Source organism: Tyto alba, unplaced genomic scaffold (assembly GCF_018691265.1).
Source record: "Tyto alba isolate M040663 unplaced genomic scaffold, T.alba_DEE_v4.0 Super-Scaffold_26, whole genome shotgun sequence".
NCBI lineage: Eukaryota > Metazoa > Chordata > Aves > Strigiformes > Tytonidae > Tyto > Tyto alba.
Window position 1 is genome coordinate 21,844,061 of NW_024881300.1, and position 25,066 is coordinate 21,869,126.

The 25,066-nt window shown below is 66.1% G+C and overlaps 2 protein-coding genes across 4 annotated transcripts in view; one reads left to right on the top strand and one right to left on the bottom strand.

Moving 5' to 3' along the window:
* Position 1: 1 nt before the first annotated feature.
* CTU2 (cytosolic thiouridylase subunit 2) lies at positions 2-4,411 on the top strand. 2 transcript variants are annotated; one of them, XM_042797656.1, is made up of 15 exons: positions 2-119; positions 663-737; positions 1,514-1,592; positions 1,690-1,749; positions 1,839-1,899; positions 2,060-2,169; positions 2,253-2,521; positions 2,597-2,732; positions 2,869-3,000; positions 3,123-3,214; positions 3,314-3,405; positions 3,503-3,590; positions 3,673-3,739; positions 3,834-3,892; positions 3,986-4,411. In XM_042797656.1, exons 1-15 carry the CDS (start codon positions 40-42, stop codon positions 4,047-4,049), a joined length of 1,464 nt encoding a protein of 487 aa, XP_042653590.1. In that variant the 5' UTR covers positions 2-39; the 3' UTR covers positions 4,050-4,411. The 2 variants fall into 2 exon arrangements, with proteins under 2 accessions (XP_042653590.1, XP_042653591.1); XM_042797657.1 differs by having other exon boundaries at positions 3,991-4,411.
* The window catches only part of PIEZO1 (piezo type mechanosensitive ion channel component 1), a 28,307-nt gene continuing 7,575 nt past the window's right edge, over positions 4,335-25,066 (bottom strand). The window contains exons 3-51 of one of the 2 annotated variants that reach the window (XM_042797625.1): positions 24,233-24,355; positions 23,813-23,855; positions 23,553-23,715; positions 22,769-22,907; positions 21,706-21,919; positions 21,334-21,499; positions 21,004-21,108; positions 20,796-20,880; positions 20,594-20,685; positions 20,217-20,477; positions 20,033-20,144; positions 19,709-19,887; positions 19,482-19,630; positions 19,100-19,279; positions 18,937-19,025; positions 16,472-16,629; positions 16,211-16,387; positions 15,950-16,075; positions 15,633-15,773; positions 15,311-15,515; positions 15,084-15,188; positions 13,788-13,941; positions 13,049-13,292; positions 12,805-12,901; positions 12,530-12,698; positions 12,354-12,443; positions 12,134-12,222; positions 11,798-11,869; positions 10,713-10,819; positions 10,548-10,635; positions 10,113-10,193; positions 9,802-9,974; positions 9,563-9,684; positions 9,314-9,478; positions 8,967-9,225; positions 8,696-8,884; positions 8,188-8,482; positions 7,936-8,050; positions 7,708-7,855; positions 7,394-7,608; positions 7,115-7,273; positions 6,889-7,036; positions 6,598-6,786; positions 6,390-6,482; positions 6,044-6,216; positions 5,829-5,951; positions 5,643-5,722; positions 5,325-5,523; positions 4,335-5,186 (exon numbers count right to left, since the gene is read on the bottom strand). In XM_042797625.1, the coding sequence (XP_042653559.1) occupies positions 4,937-5,186; positions 5,325-5,523; positions 5,643-5,722; positions 5,829-5,951; positions 6,044-6,216; positions 6,390-6,482; positions 6,598-6,786; positions 6,889-7,036; positions 7,115-7,273; positions 7,394-7,608; positions 7,708-7,855; positions 7,936-8,050; positions 8,188-8,482; positions 8,696-8,884; positions 8,967-9,225; positions 9,314-9,478; positions 9,563-9,684; positions 9,802-9,974; positions 10,113-10,193; positions 10,548-10,635; positions 10,713-10,819; positions 11,798-11,869; positions 12,134-12,222; positions 12,354-12,443; positions 12,530-12,698; positions 12,805-12,901; positions 13,049-13,292; positions 13,788-13,941; positions 15,084-15,188; positions 15,311-15,515; positions 15,633-15,773; positions 15,950-16,075; positions 16,211-16,387; positions 16,472-16,629; positions 18,937-19,025; positions 19,100-19,279; positions 19,482-19,630; positions 19,709-19,887; positions 20,033-20,144; positions 20,217-20,477; positions 20,594-20,685; positions 20,796-20,880; positions 21,004-21,108; positions 21,334-21,499; positions 21,706-21,919; positions 22,769-22,907; positions 23,553-23,715; positions 23,813-23,855; positions 24,233-24,355 (7,298 nt within the window). In that variant the 3' untranslated portion in view covers positions 4,335-4,936. Of the gene's footprint in view, positions 5,187-5,324; positions 5,524-5,642; positions 5,723-5,828; positions 5,952-6,043; positions 6,217-6,389; positions 6,483-6,597; positions 6,787-6,888; positions 7,037-7,114; positions 7,274-7,393; positions 7,609-7,707; positions 7,856-7,935; positions 8,051-8,187; positions 8,483-8,695; positions 8,885-8,966; positions 9,226-9,313; positions 9,479-9,562; positions 9,685-9,801; positions 9,975-10,112; positions 10,194-10,547; positions 10,636-10,712; positions 10,820-11,797; positions 11,870-12,133; positions 12,223-12,353; positions 12,444-12,529; positions 12,699-12,804; positions 12,902-13,048; positions 13,293-13,787; positions 13,942-15,083; positions 15,189-15,310; positions 15,516-15,632; positions 15,834-15,949; positions 16,076-16,210; positions 16,388-16,471; positions 16,630-18,936; positions 19,026-19,099; positions 19,280-19,481; positions 19,631-19,708; positions 19,888-20,032; positions 20,145-20,216; positions 20,478-20,593; positions 20,686-20,795; positions 20,881-21,003; positions 21,109-21,333; positions 21,500-21,705; positions 21,920-22,768; positions 22,908-23,552; positions 23,716-23,812; positions 23,856-24,232; positions 24,356-25,066 lie in introns of both variants that reach the window. The other variant, XM_042797624.1, reaches the window with a different exon arrangement.

Below are 25,066 nucleotides of genomic sequence, written 5' to 3' on the forward strand. Positions count from 1 at the left end.
CGCGCGTCATCGCCGCGCGCCGGCAGGGGAGCGCGGCCGATGGCGGCGGCGATGGGGGATGATGGAGGGTGCGGGGCGGACACGGAGCCGGCACGGCGACGCCGCGGACCGGGACACAGGTGGGAGCCCGAGACGGGACACGGGCTGGCCCTGCGGTACCTCCCCCCCCTGTACCCGCCCTGCAACCCCCCGGTATCCCGCCAGTACCCCCGGGTACTCCCCCCGTGCCCCTCCGGTATCTTCCCTATACCCCCCCCCGGTACCTCCCCAGTATCCCCCCGGTACCCCCTCGGTAACACCCCTCGGTAACCCCGTGGTACCCCCTCGATACCCCCCCCCGGTACCCTCCCCAGTATCCCCCCGGTAACACGCGCCAGTTACCCCCTGGTACCCCCTCAATACCTCCCCGGTACCCCCCCCCCCACAGTATCCTCCCGGTACCGCCCCCCCCCCCCCCCCGGTATTCACTCTGTACCCCTCCGTGCCACCTCCGGTACCTTCATCTCCCAGTACTGTCACCAGTATCCCTCTGGTATCACACGCCCTGTTGTCCCCTCCAATACCCCCCCCCCCGATATTGTCCCCAATATCCCCCCAGTACCACACCCCCTGTTGTCCCCTTCGATCCCCTCCCACCCCGGTGACCGCCCGTGTCCCCGCAGCCACCCGCGACCCTGCGTGAAGTGCGGGCAGGGCTCTGCCGCCCTCGTCATCCGCCTCGGGGACGCCTTCTGCCGGTGAGAGACCGGGACGGGGCGGGATGGGGACTGCCCTGTGCAGGGACACGGGGCCTGGGGACGTTGGGCCTCAGGGACGTCAAGGCTTGGGGATGTTGGGTCTCTGAGATGTCAAAACTTCAGGATGTTGGGTCTCAGACATCAAGACTTGGGGACATCGGGGCTTGGGAACATTGGGTCTCCGAGTTGTCAAAACTTGGGGATGTTGGGTCTTGGGGACACCAAGACTTGGGGACGTTGGGTCTTGGGGACACCAAGACTTGGGGACGTTGGGTCTTGGGGACACCAAGGCTTGGCGATGTTGAGTCTTGGGGACATTGGGGCATGGGGATGTCGGGTCTTGGGGACGTTGGGGCATGGGGACGTTGGGTCTTGGGGACTTTGGGTCTCTGAGACGTCAAAACTTGGGGATGTCAGGTCTCAGGAACATGAAGGGTTGGGGATGTTAGGTCTCTGGGACATCAAGGCTTGGGGACATTGGGGCTTGGGGACGTTGGGTCTCTGGGACATCGAGACTTGGCGACATCACAGCTTGGGGACATTGGGTCTCTGGGACATCAAGGCTTGGGGACATTGGGTCTTGGGGACATTGGGACTCAAAACCATCAAGGCTTGGGGACAGCAAGGCACAGGAATATTGTGGCTTGAGCACATTGGGTCTCAGGGACATCAAGGCTTGGAGATGGGGGGCTTGAGGATTTTGAGGCTCAGGGACGTAGGGGCTGGGGGCCATGGAACACGCCATGGCTCAGGGCCGTGTCCCTGTGTCCCCACAGTGGCTGCTTCCGCGAGTACTTTGTGCACAAGTTCCGTGCGACGCTGGGCAAGAACCGCGTCATCTTCCCGGGAGAGAAGGTACCGGGGCGGGGTGGGGGACACACACATTGAGGGGCGGGGGGGGACACCCAAGTGGTGGCCCCACAGCTGGTGACCTTCCCCCGTGTCCCCACAGGTACTGCTGGCTCTGTCAGGGGGGCCGACCTCCAGTGCCATGCTCCGGCAGGTCCAGGAGGTGAGAGTTGGGGGTGATTGGGGAGGGGGGGGTCCAGGGTGTGGGGGGGACACAGCTCTTGCACCCCCCTCACCCTGCGCCACTGCCAGGGGCTCAGCCGCGAGACGGCCAAGAGGCTCCGCTTTGTCCCCGGCCTCATCTACGTTGACGGTAAGGATGAGCCCTGCTGCTCGCTCCCAGGGCCGGGGGGCTGCCCCGGAGCCCAGCGAGCCTCTGACACCCCAAAGTGACCCCCCTCTACCCTGAAAATGGGGGGTGGGTGGGTGTCCCCTTCCTCACCGTTGGCGGTGACCCCGGCGTCGCCTTGCAGAGGGAGCGGTGCGCGGGCAGAGCCCGGCGCAGCGGGAGCAGAGCCTGGCCTGCATGGAGACCTTACTGCAGGCAACCGGCTTCCCCTACCACCTAGCCCACCTGGAGCAGGTACGGGGGGGGACATGCTGGGGTGGGGGGGACACAGCTGGCCACCCCCAACCCCACCCTGGGGTCCCTCTCTTGTCCTGCAGGCACTGGAGTTGCCCGCATCCATCTTACGGCCAGGGGGATCCGGTGAGCCCAACCCCTCCTACAAGGAAGCCGTGGAGGGCTTCATCCAGCAGCAGCGGCAGGAGGGGGACGGGGAGGGTGGCACCTCGTTGCCCGGCACTGGGGACACGCCGGTGGGGTCCCCCGACGCCCCCCGCTTGCCCCCAGCTGCCCTCACCCAGAAACTGCTACGGCTCTTCGAAGCCACGGAGACGTCGACGGCGAGGGAGGAGCTGCTGCAGATGCTGCGGTGAGGGATCGATCCTGCCCGGCGCCGGCAGGGTGGCAAGCGATGGCGCTGAGCCGCTGTCACCTCGTCCCCTAGGACCCACCTCATCCTGCAGACAGCCCGGAGCAGGGGATACGCCAAGGTGATGACGGGCGAGAGCTGCACCCGGGTGGCCGTCAAACTCCTCACCAACCTGGCGCTGGGGCGCGGCGCCTTCCTGGCCGTCGACACGGTGAGCGGCTCGCCGGCACCCTGTCCCCGAGCTGGGGGCTGGCCGTCCTCACCTGGAGGAGGTGGGGGATGGGGACGTGATGCCATTGAGGGGAGGGGGGGGGCGGTCCCTCAGCGGCCACCCACCCACCCGCCAGGGTTTCGTGGACGACCGCCATGGCGACGTGACGGTGGTGCGTCCCATGCGGGAGTACATGGCCAAGGAGGTCGCCTTCTACAACCACTTCTTCGACGTCCCCACCCTCGTCGCGCCGCCCCTCCCCACCAAGGTAGGGGTGTCCCCTGTCCCCCCACCGAGGGGATCCCAAGCGCTGCGTCCTCACGGTGACAAGGGGGACCCCCCCACACACACACCTAATCCCACCCTTGCCCTTTCCTCTCGCTCCCCCAGCGCCAGGAGAAACCCAGCATCCACCGCCTGATAGAGCGCTTCCTCCTGGGGCTGCAGGAGGATTTCCCCTCCACCATCAGCACCGTTTACCGGTACGGCATCCCCTGCGGGGGCGGGGGGGGGACACCCCGAGATGATCGGAGCGGGGGGGTTTGCGGGTGCACCCCCTTACCCCTTCACGTTGGCTGCAGGACGGGTGAGAAGCTGAGCCCAGCTCCGGCCAAGGCGAGCGACGAGTCCCAGCGCTGCCTGCTCTGCCTGTGCGCCCTGGACATCGCCGGGGGTGAGTGGGGAGTTGGGGGGGGGCACAGGGGATTAGGGAGGGGGGGCAGGGCAGCCATTCGCCCCCTAATTGCACCCGTGTCCTCTGGCTTTTGCAGAGGAGGAGTTGGCCCTGGAGCCCACGCTGATCGTCGAGGAGCCAGAGCCGGTGGGGAACGGGTGCTGCCAGGACGCCCCGGCAGCGGGGTGAGTGTGTGGGCAGGGGGGGGCCACCAAACCGGCACTGGGGCCACCAAACCAGCACCACTGAGGGTCCTTGCCCCCACAGGGCTGAGAGCAGAGCTGCCTTCATCCCACTGCTGTGCTACGGCTGCCGCCTCACCTTCAAGGAGCTGGTAAGGCTTTTTTTTGGGGGGGGGGGGGTGGGGCAGAGTGGGGCAGCTCAGCTTGAGGATGGGGGTCCCCATCCCCACGGCCCCTCTCTTGCAGGGTCCCCTCGCCACGCTGCCGCCCTACGTGCGCGCCGAGGCTCAGCGCAGGATCCGCAGGTGGGTGGGTGGGGGGGGTCCCTTCCCTACCGGCTCAGCCCCCAGTGCTGCATCCGTCCGTCCGTCCGTCCACACTGTGTCCATCCCTTGCAGTGCAGAGATGAAGCAGCAGAGCCAGGAGGTCCCGCTGGAGGATGAGGAGCCCGGCAAGAGCTGAAGGGGTTGGGGTCGGGGGACCACCCCATCCCTAGGTGGGGGCACTGGTGGGGCAAGGTGCCACCCCCCCCAGCCAGCAATGACCCATAGGGTGGTAGGGAACCGGACTCCTGGCACCCAGGCAGCTGCTTTTACAGCCCATTTTGGTTACAGCTGGGGGGCAGGGAGAGCCCCCAGCCCCCATTTGGGAAGGGCCAGGGGTGCTGGTACCCCCTGGGGCAGCAGGTCCTCGGTCCCTGCACCCCCCTCCCTGCCCCAGCCACGCATCAGCCAGGGAGGCCTCAGCTTTGTTTTATTAGATATCTGTATAAATAAACCATTTGAATTAATAAAAAAAAACAAAAACAAAAACAAAAAAAAAAAAACAAAAACAAAACCGAAGTCAAAACAAGTGTCTAGAGTCTGGCTGGGGCTGCCAGCCCCCTTGCCCCCATGGCTGGGGGGGCCAGGACCCAGGGCCCCCCCATCCTGAAGCTGGGGGGCTATTGCTTTTGAGTTCAACCTGGTTCTGGAGCAGGGCTGGGGAGGGCGGGGAGGGGGCACGGGTTAGCTCCTGACCCCCCCCCTCCCCCCCACCTTTGCCCAGCAGCCAGGGGTGCTCAGCGGGTGGTGGTGGTGGTGGGAGGGGGGGGGGGTGGGTCCAGCTCCTGTCCCCCCGCCCTGGGAAGGCACGACGCGCTCACCGCAGGTCAGACGGCTTCAAAGCAACGTAAGAAAAACATCCTCCCTAAAAGCGAGCGCTGAGCACCCTGCGTCCCACTGCCTCCCCCGGCAGGATACGGCCCCGGGTTGGGGGGGCACTGGTTAAGGCATTGGTGGTGATGTCCCCGAGATGGGGCGGGGAGGGGGGGGGGTGTGTGGTAGAGGTGGGCCCGCAGCCCCTTCCCCTTATTCCTTCTCCCGCGTCCACTTGATCATGGTCTCGGGGGAGCGGTAGAGGAAGATGAGCTTGGCGTAGAGCTCTTCCTCCAGCTCCAGCTCGCCCGTCTCCCGCACCAGGAAGATGTCCTGGCACAGCTTGAGGATGCGGTCCACGCAGGGCAGCTCCTCGAACATGATGGAGTGCGAGATCTCGCTGAAGAAACCCCGCACGAACTTCCCGATCACCAGCACGATGGAGACGTACAGCCCCATGATCCTGCAAGAGACGGGGGGGGGGGGGGGCACATCCCATATCCCACCCTCAGCTTCGTACCCCTCTTGGGGTGCAGCCAGGTGGTTTTTTTGGTTCTTCTTTTTTTTTTTTTCCCCTCCCCTCCCCATCCCCTCCACGTACCCGTAGCCAGCCAAGAAGCCCAGGCTGGGGGGGCTGACTTTATCGTTGAAGATGACCATGGGCAGGATGTTGCCATCGCGGCGGGGGGCCTCTTTCAGCCGCACCACCCACCACTCCAAGAAGCTGTTGCCCCCCCGGCTGGCACCCGCACGCTCCCGTTTCAGTTGCACCTCCACGTCCAGGTAACTGTCCTCTCCATCTGCCGAGCAGGGGGGGTGGCACCATCAGGGCATAGCACAGCTGCTGCTGTGCTCCCCAGCATTGATTTTTATTTTTTTTTGGGGGGCGGGGAGGACACGATGACATGGTGGGACCCACCTGGCAGCAGCTGCTTGACGGGTTGGGCTTCGGGGCCGTTGGGCGCCCGGATGTATTTAGGGAAGAGTTTGGGCACTTGCCTGCAAGAAAGCGGGGTGAGCGTGGGGTGGGGGGACACCATCCCAGTGAGCACGAAGTTTGGGGGGGGGGGGTCTGGCCCGCCGTCCCCTCCCTGGGGACACTCACACGGGGGTGTCACGGGTGCCCTGCAGCAGCTGGGCCAGCTCCAGGCGCTGGGGTGCCCCGGGCTGCAGGTCGGTGGTGTGCTTGTCGAAGGTGTGTTCCACCGTCCCCCCCTTGCCCAGGTCCCTGTGGGCAGCAGAGGCTGAGCCTGGGCGGGGGGGGGGGGGTGCACAGGCAGAGCTTCCCCTTCCCCTCCCCTTACACCATCCCGCTGGTACCTCTGGAAAGTCCAGGTGAGGCGGAGGGTGATGTCGGAGGAGCCGTTTTGCAGCTCCCGGCGCATTTGCTCCCGGCTGGGGGGGCTGATGCTCCAGAGCGAGCCCGAGCTGCCCTCGATGCGGGCCGTCACGATGTCCTCGTAGCCGTACAGCGTGATGAACTGCATGGCCACCTGGCCACGGGGAGAGGAGGGGAGGGGGGGGACACAGACACACACACACAGCTCAGCCCCCAACCTGGGGTACCCCCAGCTCTGCCAGCCGTGCCGCGTTCCCCCCCCGCCCCCCAGCAGGATGGAACAGGGAGAGGGGGGATATTATTTAGCAGGGGGAAAGTGGGATTTACCGGCTGCCTCTCAAACTGGTTGGTGAGGGCTTCGTAGTCCTGGGGGGTGAAGGGCTGGATGGATTGCTGCTGGGCACTCATGGTGAACAGAGGCTGCGGGGGTGGGGGGGGCGGGACACAGGACACGTGGGGTGCCCATCAGCCGGGGGGGTAGGGGACCCCAGCATCCCGGCTGGGGCACCCCAGCAGCCAGCCCCTGCATCCTCACCTCGTACCCCCCCAGCTTGAGGGTGACGGTGACGTCGATGGGGTGGTTCACGACGCCCACCACGGAGCGCACCAGCGACATGAAGAGCAGCGGGAACCAGATGATGGCCACGAGGAAGAGGATGATGAGTCCCCCCATGCCGTACTTCACGATCTTCTTCTTCTTCTGCCCCTTGGGCTGGGGGTATTTCTGGGAGGGGGGGAGACAGTAGGCGGTGCCAGGCGGGCTCGGGGTGTCCCGAAGCAACAAGGGGTTTATCGGGGAGCCCTTCCCAGCACGGCAGGGCCGTACCTTCTCCGTCTCACGGCTGCACTTGATGATGAAGATGTTGGCGTAGATGTCCTCCACACACATCCAGTTGGAGAGGGACAGCGTGGTGTCCGTCCAGACCCAGTCCATGACGGCCCGCAGCTCCACCAGGAAAGGCACGAGGCGAAACCTGGCGGGGGACATGGGGAGAGGAGGCTGGTACGGCACCCTCCGGGCACCCAGGGGTCTACGGGGACCCACGCCGTACCCCTGGAAGAGGAAGAGGTTGAGGTGGTTGTATTTCTTGGTGAGGAAGTTGCCCAGGATGCGGGTGGGGTAGCCGCAGCGGATCTGGTAGGCCGACAGCGAGAAGTAGATGCACTTCACGAAGTACCACAGCTGAGCCACCGTGTTGAGGCTGAACAACCTGTGGGAGGGAGGTGTCACCCTTCCGGCCACCTCCTTGGTCAGGCTGGGCCACCACGTCGGCTTGGGGACAACAAAGGTGTGTGCCCTTGGGGGGACATCCTTGAGGGATGCCTGGTACCTTTCGGTGACGGCTGGCAGGATGAAGAACATCCAGAGGTGGATGCTGAAGACCAGGATGACCTGGAAGATGAGCTTGCCCAGCACGGTTTTGCGGAGGTAGAGCGCCCGGTCGATGACCATGGTGGTGAACTGGATGAGCAGCATGACCAGGAAAGCCTCGGGCACTTGGTCATCCGACAGCGAGGAGGTGATGTCGGCGGCGGCCGTGTGTTTCTGGGGGTGCAGGAGAGGTCAGGATACGGCCCAGCCTGACCCCGCGGTGGGAGCTGGCCCGTTGGTGACCCTGCAGGAACCCCCCCCCCCCCCGCTCACCCCGAAAGCCCAGAAGCCGAAGATGATGATGATGAAGTCGACCACGTCAGCCAGGAACATGAAGGCGTAGACGTCGGTGGCCGCCCGGTGCCGGGTGTGCAGGATATCCCGGAAAAACCTGCGCACGGGCTGGTACGTGTTCTGCGCCCTGGAGGGGACAGAGGGGGACGGGTGACCAGGGGCTGCACCCCCAATCCCCCACCCCAACCAGCACCACCGGGCACTCACATGGTGAGGAAGAAGAGCTTGATTTGCAGCCCAAACGCCTTCAGCTTCTTCCGAGCATGGCTCTGTTTGGCCTCTTCTTCCTCCTCCTCCTCTTCCTCCCCCTCCTCCCCAACCCCTGCGAGTGAGGCACAGCATGGGTGACAGCCAGGGTCCTGCAGGGCCACATCCTGCCCAGCCTCAGCACCCCTCTTTCCCCAAGAGTCACCAGCCTTGCCCCTCACCGGGGCGTGAGGGCCGGGAACTGGTGCTCACCTTCCTCCGGAGCCGCCTCCGGCTGCTTCTTCCCTCGCCTCCTCTTCCTCCTGAAGCGGAGCTGCGTGGCCCCGGCCCCCTCTTCTTGCCCCCCGGCATCGCCCTCTGGCTCCGGCCCCACGGCTGCGCCTGGTGCCCCCGGCTCTGCCAGCGCCTCCGTCCCATCCTCACCCACCGCCACGGGTGGGGACGCTGCTTCCTCCCTCCTCTCCTCCTCTTCCTCATCCTCCGCCCTCTCCGCCTCCTCCTTCTTCTTGGGGAAGGGGTTCTCCTCGTGGTCCCACAGCCCGTAGGACTGGGGAGGGCCGTGGGTCAGGGGGGGGATGGGGTTCCTGATGCCCCCCAGCCCCACTCACCTCACCCCCCGCCCCAATCCTGCAGCATCAGCTCCCGTTGCAACCCAACTAGCGATGGGTGCCTTGGGTGGAAACCACGGCAGAGCCCCCATCATCCCCAGGAGCACCTTGGGGGATGCCCACCCAGGCGGTGCCCGCTCCCCGGGGCTCACCAGCAGCAGGGAGCGATGGAAGAAGAGGGCCAGGAGCTGGATGAGGTCATATTTGATGTAACGGTCGCTCTTCTCCAAGCCCAGGATGCGGGGTGGGAAGAAGGGCTTGCCCTCGTTGCGTACCAGCATGGTGTAGCCGTTCCAGGGGAAGAACCCAAACTGGAAGAGGTATTTCACCACCACCATCACCTGCGGGGGACACTGGGGTCAGCGGGTGGCAGCCGGGGGGGCCGGGTGGCATCGTCCCCTCCCCGGTTACCCCCTTGCCAACCTCGGTGAAGATGATGGCGGTCATCCAGAAGCGCTTGCTGGGCCGGGGGATGGAGAGCATAGCCCAGAGGAAGACGAGGATGGGCAGGAAGAGGGAGATGACGGAGGCGGTCACCATGTTGTTGAGGATGATGATGAAGTAGCAGAGCAGCTCGGAGTGAGCGGCCACGCAGCGGTACCCGGCCAGCAGCAGCTTCAGGAATCGGTTGTGGGACTGATGAAACTGCTCCGACTCTTCCAGCTCGGGGAAGTACAGCCGCCTGCGGGGTTGCAAGGGGGGGGGTGGGTGTGTGAGCTGGCCCCGCCACCCCCAGATCCCCCCTCCCCACCGTCCCCACGTCCCCGTACCTGCTCAAGAGGAGCTCGCTGGCCGTCCGGCTCCGGTTTTGGGGCAGAGCCAGGAGCTCCTGAGATCCGGCCACGTTGTCCCAGGACCCCCAGGTTGTCACCTGCTCCTGGCTGCCGGTGGGGAGGGGGTATCCTGCTGGGGCTGGGGGGGGTCCTTGGTGCCCGCTGGGGACAGCACGGGGACAGGAGTGAGCCCCCCGCTCGCCCGCCGCTGCCCGTTGCCCCCTGGGGGGGTATCTATGCACCTGCCTGGAAGCGATGCCATTTTGGGGGTCTGCACCCCCGGCCCCCCGCGGGCTCAGCTCCTCGGGGGGGTCCTCCGCCAGCGGCAGGTAGAGCTCATCCAGGACCCCACGGTGCACGTTCTCCCCCTGCAGCGGGTGGAGGGTGGGGGGGGGGGTAGTCAATGCCACCATGGTGCTGCCACCCCCTCCCCGTGCCCCGGTGGGTGTCCGGTCCTGCCCCCCCACCCCCCCCCCGGGGCTCACCGTGGCCAGGCGGCGTGTGAGGACGTATCTCTCGAGGCGCAGGACGGTGGACATGTCGGCGTGCTCCCGGGTGCAGGCGTCCAGCCACTGCGTCAGCCCGTCCACCATGGCCCGGCACAGCACCCACAAGAACCGCAGGGTGTTCAGCGCCCGCTGCACCACGTTGCTCCGCTCTGCCAGGGCGAGGGGTGATGGCGGGGGTGTGTGTGTGTGGGTGGGTGTGTGTGTGTGTTTCACTTTGTGTTTGCTCAGACACTCCCCCCCACCCCAACCCAGCACCCTCCTGTGCTGCGGTCCCGCCGCCGACCTACCAGAGCCTTCCTCCTCCTCTTCACCTTGGCCTTCGACCTCTTCGGGCGTCTCCAACTCCTCCTCCCTCCCTCCACTGTCCACTGCAAGGGGCAGCACCGGCTCAGCAGAGGATGGATGTTGTTTCTGGCCTCCCCCCCCCGTCCGTTGGGGCTCTCCCACTCATCCTCCCATCCCACTCATCACCCCAGCCAGCTTCAAAACCAGCGCAGGCACCGGAGGGGAGCTGCACCGCTTGTGCCCAACCCCATTGTAGCCATCAAAGAGTCCACACGCAGCCCCCCCCCCCCCCCACCGGGAACCCCACTGAGGCGATGCCCCGTTACGGGACACCAATCCCGATGCTGCTGCCAGGGCAAACAGCAGGTACGGGGCAGGGCTGTGTCCCCTCCCGGCCCCCCACCCCCCAGCCCCATTTTGGGGTGAGCCAGACCCACCTGCAGCGACTTCGGCACTGGCGGGCTCCGGCTGCTCCTGCTGCCGCAGCGCTGTCCTGGTGTTGGTCACCCAGGCCTGGTAGGCAAGCTGGCAGGGGGAGAGGGGCCATCAGCACCCCCCGGGCACCGCCAGCACCCCCCCCCCAGTCCCCCAGCCACATTCACCTGGAAGGCACTCTGCCTGCTCGGCCGCGGCTCGTCCGACAGCACCGCCGCCTCCTCCTCCTCCTCGCTGTCCGACTCGAAGAGGAAGTATTCCCCCGAGTGCAGCACTGTTGGGGTGGCACGGGGTGTCACGGCACGGCCGGTGACACGGCACAGGGTGTCATGGCATGAGGTGTCACAACACAGGGTGTCACGGCACGGCCGGTGCCCAGTGTCATGGCATGGGGTGTCACGGCACAGCCGGTTCCCAGTGTCATGGCACGGGGTGTCACAGCACAGCCAGTGCCCCAGTGTCATGGCACGGGCTGTCACAGCACAGGGTGTCACGGCACGGCCGGTTCCCAGTGTCATGGCAGGGGGTGTCACAGCACGGGGTGTCATGGCACAGCTGGTGCCCAGAGTCATGGCACAGGGTGTCACAGCACGGCCAGTGCCCCAGTGTCATGGCACGGGGTGTCACAGCACGACCAGTGCCCCAGTGTCATGGCACGGGGTGTCACAGCACGACCAGTGCCCCAGTGTCATGGCATGGGGTGTCACAGCACAGGGTGTCACGGCACAGCCAGTTCCCAGTGTCATGGCACAGGGTGTCACAGCACAGGGTGTCACGGCACGGCCGGTTCCCAGTGCCATGGCACGGGGTGTCACAGCACAGCCAGTGCCCAGTGCCATGGCACCGTGCGTCACTGCCCAGCTGCCTCCCCAAGGCTCTCTGCCTGACACCGCGATGCCACCGAAGTGCCGAGGACACCCGTGGGGATCTCCGTCGGGGACAAACACTCAACTCCCCCATCCCCAAAGCCAGGTCCCTCCAGCACCGGCGGCGACCGATGCTGGCAACCCCAAACCCAACCCAGCACCCCCAGTCCGACCCCCCCCCGGTTAGTGCCGGGAAGCGGAGAAGCCCTGGTTAGCGCCCTGCGGCCGAGCACGGGGACGGGGCTGGGGGGGGGGGACACATGCGGGACGTCGTCACCTTGCCGAAAGCATCGTCACCACCGCTCCCCGCGGGTGTTAGTGGTCCCCGGCGGAGGGACCTTCCCGAGGGGCTGCGCCCCGTTATGGCCCCCGTGCCAGGGCAGTACCTGCGGCGTGGTCTAACCATGGCCGCCACCACCGCTCCCTCTGCCGGGAAGGGTCCGCCGGGCCGCCGGGTGCTGTGGAACGGCAGATATTGGGTGGGGGGTGTGTGTGTGTGTGTGTGTGATGCTGAGAACGGCCGCGCTCAGTGCACCCACCCCCCGGCACAGGGGTGAGCCGGTTGGGTGGGGCGGGGGGGGGGGGGTTCACCACAATGATCCACGGGGCTCCACCGGGACAGGCGTCGGCGATGGGTGGGGGTCACCCTGTTGTGCCCGGAGAGGGGTTGGGGGGGGGACGGGAAGGGAAGGGACAACACCCCCCCCTGCCCCGGCTCTCACCTGGCCTGGCCTCATCCTGCCCCTCGCCGGTGCTGCTGGGCAGCCGCTCCTGGTGGTATTTCTCCTGCTTGGCTCGGATCCGCTCCATCCTGCCAGGCAGAGGCTGCTGCGGAGCCCGCTCCCCCTAAACCCCACCGGGGGCACCCCCCCATCCGCCCTACCCACGCAGGGGATCCCCCCCCCTCCCCGCCCCGGCCCCCAACCCCCAAAACCCACTCACTGCCGCTTCAGCTGGGCCAGCGATTTCTTCTCGGCTAGCCGGTGGGAGCGCATGCTCTTCACGGCGCTGGCCTTGAACAGCGCGACACCCCTGGGGGGGACAGGGACGGCGGGAGGGTGAGGTGAGGGGGGGAGGCACCCGCACCCCAACACCCCAGCGGGGACCCCCAGCCCAACCTGGAGGCCTGGAGGGCGGAAGCCTGGAGGTCCAACATGACGTGCAAGAAGTAATAGCTGAGGAAGACGCGGCGCTGGAGCAGGAGGAAGAAGAAGCAGATGCTGTCCCAGATGATGCCCGCCTCCTCCACGGGCAGCGAGCAGTCGTGGTCCTTGCCCATCTCCTTGGCTAGGGGGCAGAGGTGCAAGCAGGTCAGGCAGCAGCCCAAACCTGCACCCCGCCCCCCCCCACAAACCCCACCAGCCCCCAGACCCACGCCGGGCCAGCAACTCACGGTCGTAGTAGCCCTTGACGGTGCAGACCAGGCTGAAGAGCTGGATCACCCAGCAGAAGTTGCTCTGCATCTGCTGCACGAAGACGCAGGAGAGGAGCTGCAGGGGGGAGAGAGGGGCAGAGTTTGCTTGGGGACGGCGAGAAGAGGGGGACAGTGCTGACACCCATCCCCTGGGGGGGGTGGGTGACACACACACCCCCCCCCGCCCCGCCCCAGGAGCAACCCGGGGCCCGGCAGCCCTCACCGACAGCATGTTTTTGGAGATGATGACGGTGATGTTGTAGAGGATGAGGCAGTCCCAGAGCACGAGGCGAGCCCGCGCCGGCTTGCGCAGCATGGCGGTGCCGAAGAGGAGGAGGTAGAAGCAGGCCAGCAGGTAGCCGAGGCCGAAGAGGCTGATGCGGGTGGCCCCGGTGATGAAGACCACCACCAGGACAAACCAGAAAAGGTATCGGAAGACCACCACCTTCGCCATGTCCAGGTATGACCTGCGGGATGAGGTGCTCAGGGCAGGGGCCCCATCCCCTCCCAGCCTAGCACCGCCTGGTTTCGGGGTGCAGCGAGGTGCTAGCTTACACCCCCCCCCAGCCAAACCAGCATGGTCCCAGTCCCCACATCAGCTCTGTTTTGGGGGACCGAGTGCCTTGTCCCAGTCTATGGGGTCCCAGTGCCCACAGGAGTCCTGCAGCATCACCAGGGGTGTCCCGGACCACCGCACCTCCTTCCAGCACAGCTTTAGGGTGCTCCCGTCCCAGTTTGGGGGGTACCACCTTAGTGACAGGGAGTCCTGTCCCCACCGTGGAGCGGGGATCCCGGCCCAGCCCAGTGTCGTGGGGAAATCTTCCTTGGCCCAAAGGGGTCCCAGTGTTAGTGGGCTCCCATCCTCATCCTGACCTATACCTCCACGGGGTCCCACCCCAAAGTTGGGGGGGGGGGGTCCCGCAGGAGCCCCGGGGTGGCGGTGCCATGGGGTGGGCACCCACCGGCAGTGGATGAAGTTGGGCGTGGGGTTGCGGGGGTCCCAGGCCGGGTCGAGGCGGTCGGTGTTCTCGCCGGCCGCCCGCTGCCACTCCTGGGTGCGCTCGGCCTCGAACACTCGCCACTGCTGGGCCGCGCACAGCAGCAGCACGAAGTCGTCTGCGGGGCACATGGCTTGGGGTGGGCGGGGCTCTGGCAGGCCACACCCACCCACGCATGGGGGCGGGGTCGCCATCAAGCCCCTCCCCAAAAGGCGGGACATTCTCCCCAAACCCCACCTCCAGAAGGCAGGCCATCCCCCAAGCCCCTCCCTAAAAGGCGGGGCATCCCTCCAAGCCCCTCCCCAAAAGGCGGGATATTATCCCAAACCCCACCTCCAAAAGGCAGGGCATCCCCCAAGCCCCTCCCCAAAAGGCAGGGCATCCCCCAAGCCCCTCCCTAAAAGGCATGGCATCCCCCAAGCCCCTCCCCAAAAGGCAGGGCATCCCCCAAGCCCCTCCCCAAAAGGCAGGGCATCCCCCAAGCCCCTCCCTAAAAGGCAGGGCATCCCCCAAGCCCCTCCCCAAAAGGCAGGGCATCCCCCAAGCCCCTCCCTAAAAGGCATGGCATCCCCCAAGCCCCTCCCCAAAAGGCGGGTCACCCCAAGCCCCGCCCAAAAAGGCAGGGCATCCCCCAAGCCCCTCCCTAAAAGGCGGGGCATCCCCCCAAGCCCCTCCCCAAAAGGTGGGCTATTCTCCCAAGCCCCACCTCCAAAAGGCAGGGCATCCCCCAAGCCCCTCCCTAAAAGGCGGGGCATCCCCCCAAGCCCCTCCCCAAAAGGCGGGGCACCCCAAGCCCCTCCCCAAAAGGCAGGGCATCCCCCAAGCATCTCCTCCCCTGGGTTGGGGGTGCTCATTAAGCTCCCCCCCCCCAGGGGGTGTGGTTCACCCCAAGCCCCTCCTTCAATGGGCTTTAATTAAGCTCCGCCCCAAGGGCGTGGCACCCCAGGTTCCTCCTCATTCTAACAAGGGGGTGATGCTTCAACCAAGCTCCTCCCAAATGGGGTGGGGCTCTTTCACAGCTCCTCCCCCCAAAAGGGGGTGGGCACTTTTCAAGCTCCACCCTATGGGGGGGTGTGTGTGGCTACTTTAGCTCCTCCCCCTCCTCCTGCCTGCCCCTCCACCTTCCTGGGGGGAGGATGGCATGCCCCCCCCCCACCCCCCCCGGCTGGGATTTGGGGTGCCCCACGGGTGGGAGGTGGGGGTGCCAGGGGCTGGAGTAGAGGGACAGGGCCCCCTGGGGGGGTGGGTAGAGATACTCACTGATGAGGTTGGTGGATTTGGGGGCCACGAAGAAGTCGGGCAGGTAGAGCCACTTGATGAGCGCCGAGTTGATGGGGAGGGCCAGGCTCCAGCGCCACGGATAGTCTGGGGGGGGGGGAGCAGCAGGCACCCTCAATGCCAGCACCCCCCAACTTCCCAGCCCCTTACCCAGGGCGGGCAGAAGAGACCTCCACCACCCCGCCCCAAACCGCCCCCCCCCCCCTTACCCACGCAGAGGGCGGGCGGCATGCCCACGCACAGCAGGTACTGGTAGAGGAGGAAGATGACGAGGAAGAGGCAATACTTGGGCCAGAGGCGGGCGATGGCCGCCCGCCGGCGCCGGGTCAGGATGACGACCAGCCAGCAGCCGTGCAGGATCACCATGAAGTTCATCCGCTGCCCGATCACGTTCACCGTCATCAGGAAGCAGATCTGGGGTTGGGGGGTGGTGGGGCCAGGGGGATGATGAGGAAGGTCAACCCCAGGGTGCTGCGAGCAGTGGGATACCCCCCCCCTCCCCACCACCAGCGGCAGCACCCCACTCCCCACCTCCAACCCAAACTTGTAGTAGAAGTAGTTGAGGAGGTATTTGGCGCAGTGGACGAGGCCGTGGTCGAGGTGCTCGTGGGAGATGTCCTCGAAGATGGTCTCGGTGACGGGGGCCACCAACTGGTGCTGCTTGCGGTAGTACTGCTGGCGCCGGTACACCACCGCCTCGAACACCAGCAGCAGCAGCACCAGGAGGTGGTTCTGGGAGGGGGGACACACACACATGGACGACAAGGGGGTGCTCAGAACCACGGCGTGCCACCGAGCATCCCCTCACCACGCGGTTCCCCCCACGGACGGGGTGTCCCCATGCCCACCTGGATGTAGCCCAGGTTGGGGTAGCCTTTGTGGATGCCGAACCAGTTGGCAGGGTCAACGGGACCCCGGTACAGCGTGGAGTTGCCCAGTTCCTCCGGGCTCAGGTTGGTGCTGTTGAGCAGAGGCTGCCAAGTGGAGAACCACCAAACATCAGCACCCTTCCTCCTTCCAGTCAGGGTACACTCCCCCCCCCCTCCTCCCCCGACCCTGTGCCACCACAAACACCCCAAGAACCGGGTATTCCCCCCCTCCCTGGGCACCTGGGTGCAGTTGCTGGAGTACTCGTGGGGGTTGACGATCTTGAGCTGGTAGAGCATCTTGCAGACGATGATGATGCAGGTCCAGACGGTGGAGAGGCAGGAGGCCATGTGGCGGAAGCGGCAGTAGGGCATGGCGAAAGCCCACAGCAGCACCAGCAAGAAGTTCATCACCGATACCTGGGGCAGCAGCCCCATCAGCACCCCGGGGAAGCTTGGGGGAACACCCACCCCCCACCCACCCCGACACCCCAGGGCTGGTACCTCCTGCAGGGCCACCCAGACGGTGTAGAGAGCCACCAGCTTGAGGACGTGGAGCTCGAGCAGGCGCCCCACGAAGACCTGCCCCCGGGTCAGCGTGTCCGAGAAGGTCCAGCCCAGCACGATCAGGCGCTCCAGCACCAGCCCCCATTTGGTGGGCACTGAGGGGACACGGACCGTCACGGACGCCCCCGCGGCCACCTTGGCTCAGGGGACACCCCAAGCCATCCCTGTGTCCTCCCGTGTTTGAAGGACACCCCAAGCCATCCCTGTGTCCTCCCGTGTTTGAAGGACACCCCAAGCCATCCCCGTGCCCTCCCAGCCCCTTCCTGGCTTGGAGGATTCCCCAGTCTATCCCTGCACCCATCCTGCCATGTGCTGGCTTGAAGGACACCCCAATCCATTCCTACAACCTCCCACACTTGAAGGACACCCCAAATCCATCCCCAGACCCTCCCCAGACCCTCCTTTGCTCAGCGGACACTCCAATCCACTCCCATACCCTCCCAGGCTTAGAGGACACCCCAATCCATCCCTTCATCCTCCCAGCCCCTTCCTGGCTCGGAGAATTCCCCAACTGATCCCTGCACACATCCTGGCTTGAAGGACACCCCAAATCCATCCCCATACCCTCCCATGCTTGAAGGACACCTCAACCCATCTCTGTAGCCTCCCAGCCCCTTCCTGGCTCGGAGGACACCCCAATCTATCCTCATACCTTCCCACACTTGGAGAACACCCCAAATCCACCCCTGCACCCCTCCAGCCCGTTCCCAGCTTTGAGGATGTCCCAATCCATCCCTGTACCCTCCCACATTTGGAGGACACCCCAAATCCATCTCCCTACCCTCCCAGCCCCTTCCTGGCTCGGAGGACACCCCAAATCCATCTCCCTACCCTCCCAGCCCCTTCCTGCCTTGAAGGACACCCCAAATCCATCTCCCTACCCTCCCAGCCCCTTCCTGGCTCGTAAGACACCCCAAATCCATCTCCCTACCCCTCCCAGCCCCTTCCTGGCTCGGAGGACACCCCAAATCCATCTCCCTACCCTCCCATCCCCTTCCTAGCTCGGAGGACACCCCAAATCCATCTCCCTACCCTCCCATCCCCTTCCTAGCTTGGAGGACACCCCAAATCCATCTCCCTACCCTCCCAGCCCCTTCCTGGCTTGGAGGACACCCCAAATCCATCTCCCTACCCTCCCATCCACTTCCTAGCTCGGAGGACACCCCAAATCCATCTCCCTACTCTCCCATCCCCTTCCTAGCTCGGAGGACACCCCAAATCCATCTCCCTACCCTCCCAGCCCCTTCCTAGCTCGGAGGACACCCCAAATCCATCTCCCTACCCTCCCAGCCACTTCCTGGCTCGGAGGACACCCCAAATCCATCTCCCTACCCTCCCGGCCCCTTCCTGGTTTGGAGGACACCCCAAATCCATCTCCCTACCCTCCCAGCCCCTTCCTGGCTCAGAGGACACCCCAAATCCATCTCCCTACCCTCCCGGCCCCTTCCTGGTTTGGAGGACACCCCAAATCCATCTCCCTACCCCTCCCAGCCCCTTCCTGGCTCGAAGGACACCCCAAATCCATCTCCCTACCCTCCCGGCCCCTTCCTGGTTTGGAGGACACCCCAAATCCATCTCCCTACCCTCCCATCCACTTCCTAGCTCGGAGGACACCCCAAATCCATCTCCCTACCCTCCCAGCCCCTTCCTGGCTCGGAGGACACCCCAAATCCATCTCCCTACCCTCCCATCCCCTTCCTAGCTCGGAGGACACCCCAAATCCATCTCCCTACCCTCCCATCCCCTTCCTAGCTTGGAGGACACCCCAAATCCATCTCCCTACCCTCCCAGCCCCTTCCTGGCTCGGAGGACACCCCAAATCCATCTCCCTACCCTCCCATCCCCTTCCTAGCTCGGAGGACACCCCAAATCCATCTCCCTACCCTCCCATCCCCTTCCTAGCTCGGAGGACACCCCAAATCCATCTCCCTACCCTCCCAGCCCCTTCCTAGCTTGGAGGACACCCCAAATCCATCTCCCTACCCCTCCCAGCCCCTTCCTGGCTCGAAGGACACCCCAAATCCATCTCCCTACCCTCCCGGCCCCTTCCTGGTTTGGAGGACACCCCAAATCCATCTCCCTACCCTCCCAGCCCCTTCCTGGCTCAGAGGACACCCCAAATCCATCTCCCTACCCCTCCCAGCCCCTTCCTGGCTCGAAGGACACCCCAAATCCATCTCCCTACCCTCCCAGCCCCTTCCTGGTTTGGAGGACACCCCAAATCCATCTCCCTACCCTCCCATCCCCTTCCTGGCTCGGAGGACACCCCAAATCCATCTCCCTACCCTCCCAGCCCCTTCCTGGCTCGGAGGACACCCCAAATCCATCTCCCTACCCTCTCATCCCCTTCCTGGCTCGGAGGACACCCCATCCCACCCCGTGCCCCCATCCCTGCCCGGTACCCTGTGACGCGGTGTCGGAGTCACCCGTCCCGGCGCACTCGGCCGCGGCCACGTCCCGCAGCAGCCGGCTGCCGTGCAGCTCCTCGGGCCTGCGGGAAGGAGGGCTCAGAGCAGGGATGGGGGGCTCGGGGTTGGGGGGGTCACCCTGGCGCGGGGGCCCTACCTGGGGATGTGGCAGGGCGGCGGAGCAGCGGCGGGGATGTGCTCCAGGTCGGTGATGTGCATGAAGGGGCGGTGGAAATAATGGAGCTGGAGGATGCAGGCCAGGAGGAAGAAGCCCGGGATGAGGGTGCTGGAGAAGAGCTCGGAAACGCTGAACTGCTCCAGGCCCAGGTCACCCAGCCTGGGCAGGGAGGGGGGAGGTCAACGCGGGGCCGCATCCATCCCACCCTGCACCAACACCGAGCTGCCACGCCGGGTCTGAACCCCAAACTCCTTCCGTGCCTCAGTTTCCCCCACGTGCCATGCATCCCTTGGCCATGCCCTGGGGGTCGCCACGGGGCTGGCGGCCGCAAGGACCCCCAGGGCGGGTCGGAGACACTCACTGCTCATCGGTGAGGCCCGTCAGGTTCCTCCAGTACATGGGAAAGTCCTCGAACTGGAAGGTGTAGACGGCGATGAGCACCAGCATGGTGTACGCCACCACCAGCCACCAGAAACCCTTCAGCACCTTGCGCCACAGGCTGTAGTACACCTGAGGGGACAGGGACATCAGCGGGGCCGCTCCGGGGACGGGGATGGGGACAGGGAGGGGTCCCCGGCCCCCCCTTACCTGGAAGAGGGTGAGGCAGAGGAGGAAAAGGAACATGTAGACAATCTTGTAGACGACGAGGCGCCCGGCGAAGCTCACCACGATGAACATGCCGGCGCAGACGCAGATCCAGTATTTGGCGTAGAAATCCCGCACCAGGGCCCCCAGCGCCTTCAGCACGTCCCGCTGCCGGCTGGGCTCTGCAGGGTGGGGGCGGGGGGGCTGCAGGCAGCTGGGGGGGGCCGGGGGGGGGGGGGCACGTGTGTGTCCCCCCCCCCCCCTAACTTCGGGCACTCGCACCCCGGGGATGCTTAACCCCAGGTGGGTGACGCCGGGAGCCCTCACCCGTGTCCGAGACGGTCACCTCCAGGAGCGGGGTGGTCGGGCACCTCCTCGTTAGCAGCTTCTCCTTAACGAACTGCCGCAGCAGCAGCCAGAAGGTGAGGGTGAGGAGGAGCTGCGGGGACAGGAGCCATGAGCAGGGACAACCGGGTGCCAGCGGGGACGGGGATGGGGACACCAGGCTTACCATGGCTCCCAGGTCCAAGCAGGGATATTTGGGGTGCACCAGCCCCAGCTGCTCGAGGCTCATGAAGCCAACGCGGGTGGGCAGCTCGGGGGCCAGATCCATGCCCCAGACGTACTGCAGGCTGCAGAGAGCGATGCCGTAGAGGAGGAGGAAGGGCGAGCAGAGCATGGCGAAGTGATGCCGGCTCCGCACCGTCCAGATCAGGCAGGCCCAGAGCAGCAGCACGAAGGTCAGCCAGCTGTGGTAGGTGATGCTCCACACCTACGGGCAAGGCAGGATGAGGCCGCTCGCCCCGGGTTCAGCCCAGGAAGGGTGTGGGGGGGGTGTGGGTGTGTCCCTGGGTATGTGTGTCCCCCCCTCACACTTCCACCCCTTACCATCATGGCGATGAGGGCGCAGACGTAGCTCTGCTTCATGACGACGTGGCCCAGGGCGTGCAGGGGCAGCCGCTCCGCCGGATGCCTCCCGCCTGGCCACGGGGAGGGGGGAGCATGAATTGCAATCCCCCCCCCCCCCCCTCCTCTTCCCAGGGCCACAGGCAGGGCTCGGGGAGGGGGGAGACGGTGGGGACGGGCTTACCCGGCTGCGGCGAGTCGCTCATGACATGGACGGTGAAGTTTTCGGCGCTGATGCCCGGCTTCCCGGTGCTGGGGGACAGCATGGGCTAGGGAGGGGGGGGAGTGGGGGGGGGGGGTGCAGAGAGGGCTCAGAGCCCACTCTGGCACCCCCAGAGTACCCCGCAACCGTTCCCCCCGCCCAGCTCAGTTATCAGGCCCCCCCAACCCACCTTGGTGTCCTCAGCCATGCCATCGGTGTCCTTGGGCCAGCTCTCCAGCTCCACCAGCTCCCGCGCCGGGCACCTCGCCGGCGGCTGTGCCGGTGCCGCGGTTCTCTGCGAGGGGCAGGAGCCAGCTCAGGACACCCCACTGCAGCCGCCGGGGGAGCAGGATCATGCCCCATCCCCCTGCCAAGGCCCCCCCCCTCTAACCCCACCATGGGCACCCCACTGTCCCCCATCTCCCCTCCACCGGGCACCCCCGGGGGCCAGGGCTGGGGCACTCAGGGCGGCGGGGCATGCCAGGCATCTGGGATCCAGCTCAGCCCTGCAGCCCCTCACCCTGGCGTCCAGCCGGCGCAGCTTCACCAGGGTGACCACGGTGTAGTAGAGCAGGAGCAGGATGCCAGGGTTGGCGTAGACGGGCCAGGGGTGGCTGGTGTTGAGCACCAGGGCGTTGGGCTGGGAGCAGTTGTGGGACAGGATGATGTCCTTGAAGCCGAACACCCTGCGGGGACAGAGGGGGTGGCATTACCCCCCCCCTCACCCCCGCCGTGAGCCAGGGTCCCGTCTGGGTGCTGGCACAGCGCACGGCTCCACCAGGCAGCCCGGGGACCCACCGCAGCAGGATGGGGACCAAGCAGGGTGCTGGGCTGGCCGCTCAACCGGGGTGTCACGGGGACCCACGGCACGGCTCCCTCCCCGGGGACTCACCGTGCCCAGATGGTGGGGGGCGGGAAGACCCCCTGGACGAAGGGCGTCTGGTAGGCATAGAGGCAGAGGAGGTGCCCGGCGGCGTAGACACCGACGAGGATGCAGAGGGTGTCGAAGGCCAGGCGGCTGGCGGGGAGGTGGCAGGCCCACCACGTGCACAGCCCCACGAAGAGCAGGTAGTAGACGCTGGAGGAGGCGGAGGGCAGGGTGATCCCTGGGGAGCAGCGTCCCGTGGGCGGTCAGGGTGTGGCTGAGCATCCCCCAGCCATGGAGCCCCCGGCCGAGAAAGCCCCCAGACCAAGCATCCCCCTGGACTGAGCATCCCCTTGGACTGAGCATCCCCCTGGACCGAGCATCCTCCCGGATCGAGCATCCCCCCCGGACCAAGCATCCCCCGGGACCGAGCATCCTCCCAGATGGAGCATCCCCCTGGACCGAGCATCCCCCTGGACTGAGCATCCCCCTGGACCGAGCATCCTCCCGGATCAAGCATCCTCCCTGGACCAAGCATCCCCCTGGACCGAGCATCCCCCCTGGACCAAGCATCCTCCTGGATTGAGCATCCACCCTGAACTGAGCATCCTCCCTGAACCAAGCATCCCCCCCCTGAACCGAGCATCCCTCTGCTGAACCGAGCATCCCCACTGAGCCCAGCATCCCCCCAAATCAAGTATGTCTCCGGACCAAGCATCCCCCCCATGAACTGAGCATCCCTGCTGGACTGAGCATCCCTCCAGACTCAGTATCCCCCCAAATCGAGCATGCCTGATGGACTGAGCATCCCCCCAGACCGAGCATCCCCCTTGAACCCAGCATCCTCCCGGATCAAGCATCCCCCCTGGACCGAGCATCCCCCCTGAACTGAGCATCTTCCTGGATCAAGCATCCCCCCTGGACCGAGCATCCCCGATAGACTGAGCATCCGCCCAGACTGAGCATCCCACCTGAACCCAGCATCCTCCCGGATCGAGCATCCTCCCTGGACCAAGCATCCCCTCCGGCAGCACGGCCACCAAGACCCCCCCCCAAGCTCACCACCCCCCCCCCCACATCCCGTACCCACCGGCCAAGGCCAGCAGCAGGATGGCCAGGCCCTTCCCGGCTGCCCAGAGCAGCCAGTGAGCCGTCACCCGCAGCCTGGTGCTCAGCGGCGTGTCCCCGTCGCCCGTGCCACCGCGCCGCTCCACGTCCTCCTCTTCCCCCTGCCAGGCAAGAACACGGCGTGAGCCCCGTAGCCCAACGTGGGGGCAACCCAGGCTGCTCCTGGCCGTGCCTCAGTTTCCCCACTCGAGGGAGAGCACGGGGGGACAGCCGGGGCGCCCTGCCCGGCGCGGTGCGGGCATGCAGCCCACCACCTGGCCGTGTTTATCTCGTTAACCGCTTGGAAAGCGGTTCCGAAAAGCAGCTGTTTTTCTTGGCGCGAGCGCCCGGGTTCCCAGCACGGATTTTTTTTTTTTTTTTTCCAGGCTGCCTCCCGCGCTGGCCCCCGCGCTCACGGCAAAGGCATCCGCATCGGCCGGTGCTCCGGTTACAGCCCGGCCACGGCCGGTGCCAGGCAGCCCAGCGCCTGCCACCACAGGTCAAACCAGTGGGGAACCACCCCCCCTTGCCCCCCAAAACGGAGCTGAGCCCCCCACGGGGCGTTCACTGAGCCCCACGGGGGTGCGCCACGGGGGGTTGTAGCTGCCTGGGTGAGCCCGGTGCCGCGAGCGCGGTGTCCCGCTGGCACTGCCGGGCAGGGTTGGCACAGCACCCAGCCCCGCACCCTGCCGACGAGCTCAAGCTGGGTGCCAGCACCCCGTGACTGCCCACCCCGCCGCCCTTCCTGAGCCCAGGGGTTTTCTCACCCGCTCAAGGGGCTCCAGGGGCTCCGGTCTCCGGCCACGGGCGGTGGCACCGGCCTTGGGGACGAGGCGGCGGCACAGGCACAGGCAGAGGGACGAGACCAGCAGGATGCCGACGTCGGGTGCCACGAGACGCACCGAGTTGGGGACGTCGCTCAAGTCCAGCCTGGAGTTGAGGGGAGAGAGGGGCAGGGGAGGACTCAGGGGGTGCCCCTCCACCACCACTGCCAGCCCCCAGCCCCACACTGCTGGGGTGCCCTTACCTGGTGACCCCGATGTGCCGGGCAAGGACCTCCCAGGTGCTGCCTGTGGGGAAGCAGGGAGGTGCTGAGTTTGGCAGACCCCGGGGGGAGGACAGGCTCCGAGCCCACCCGGCTTCCCTGTGGGGACAACACCCCACATCCATGGGGACAACACCCCACACCCATGGGGACCCAGGACAGGGTTTGAGACCAGTGCAGCGGCCACTGAGTGTGCCCCCGGTGCTGGGCACGTGGCTGGGACCCCGTAAAGCCTCAGCAAGCCCCCCAGCACCCAGAAGGATGGGATCCCTGCACCAGCATGTCACCCAGTTTGGGGGTCCAGCCCCGAGGCATTACGGGGAGGGGGTGAAGCCTGGGGGAGCGTTGGGCAGGAGGGTGAGGGCACTCCCATGGCGGGCTGTCCTGGCACCCCGTACTCACAGCTGGGCCTCAGCAGCTGGTCCAGGATGGGCAGCGTGTACAGGCATATTTGGAAAACGAAGTGGGTGAGGAGGAAGAGGATGCTGGTCGCCAGCAGAGCTTTAAGGAGGCGGCCGGTGTGACCTGCGAGACACGAGCACCCCATTACCCATCCCCAGCAGGGACTCAGCCCCTCCCTGGGAAGAGGTGCACTGCAGCTGGGCCCAGAGATGCCAGGGGTCTGCCCCAGGGACATGCCCCCCAACCTTCCCAGGACCTTGCACGTGCGTGCACCCAGCACAGCCTAAGAGCATCCTTTCTGCTACATTACTGGAGAAACTGGGGCAATTCAGGGAGCCAGGGCCCCAGGACCACCCTCCCTGCCCCGGCCCCGCTGCACCGGGACAGGCATCGGGATGCAGCTCACCACTCCCATCCCCGGTGGAACATCCTGCGGGGGGGGCTGCGGGTGGGTGCCAGGGGTTCCCCCCTGCACCGCAAGCCCCGTCAGACCTTCCACCAGCTGCAGCCATGCCCCCCATCCCACCCAGCTCCCCGGGCCACGTGCCCATTTTCCTGGCCACGGGACAGGCAGCGAGCCCACCACAGCTGCACACCGGCTGGGGGGCGGCCGCGGGCCAAAAACTCTCCCTCCGTTTTGGTTTTTTTTTTTTTTTTTTTTTTTCCTGTAAATCCACGCGAAAAAGCTCTCGGGCTGCGGGGCGAGCCCATGAAATATTCAGAGGGCAGAGAGAGCTTTTAGCCGCGGCTTGTCTTACAGCACGGCTCAGCCTGGCACAGAGGGCAGGGGGGGGACGGGCTACGGGCACCCAGGGCCCACCGTGGGGGATGCAC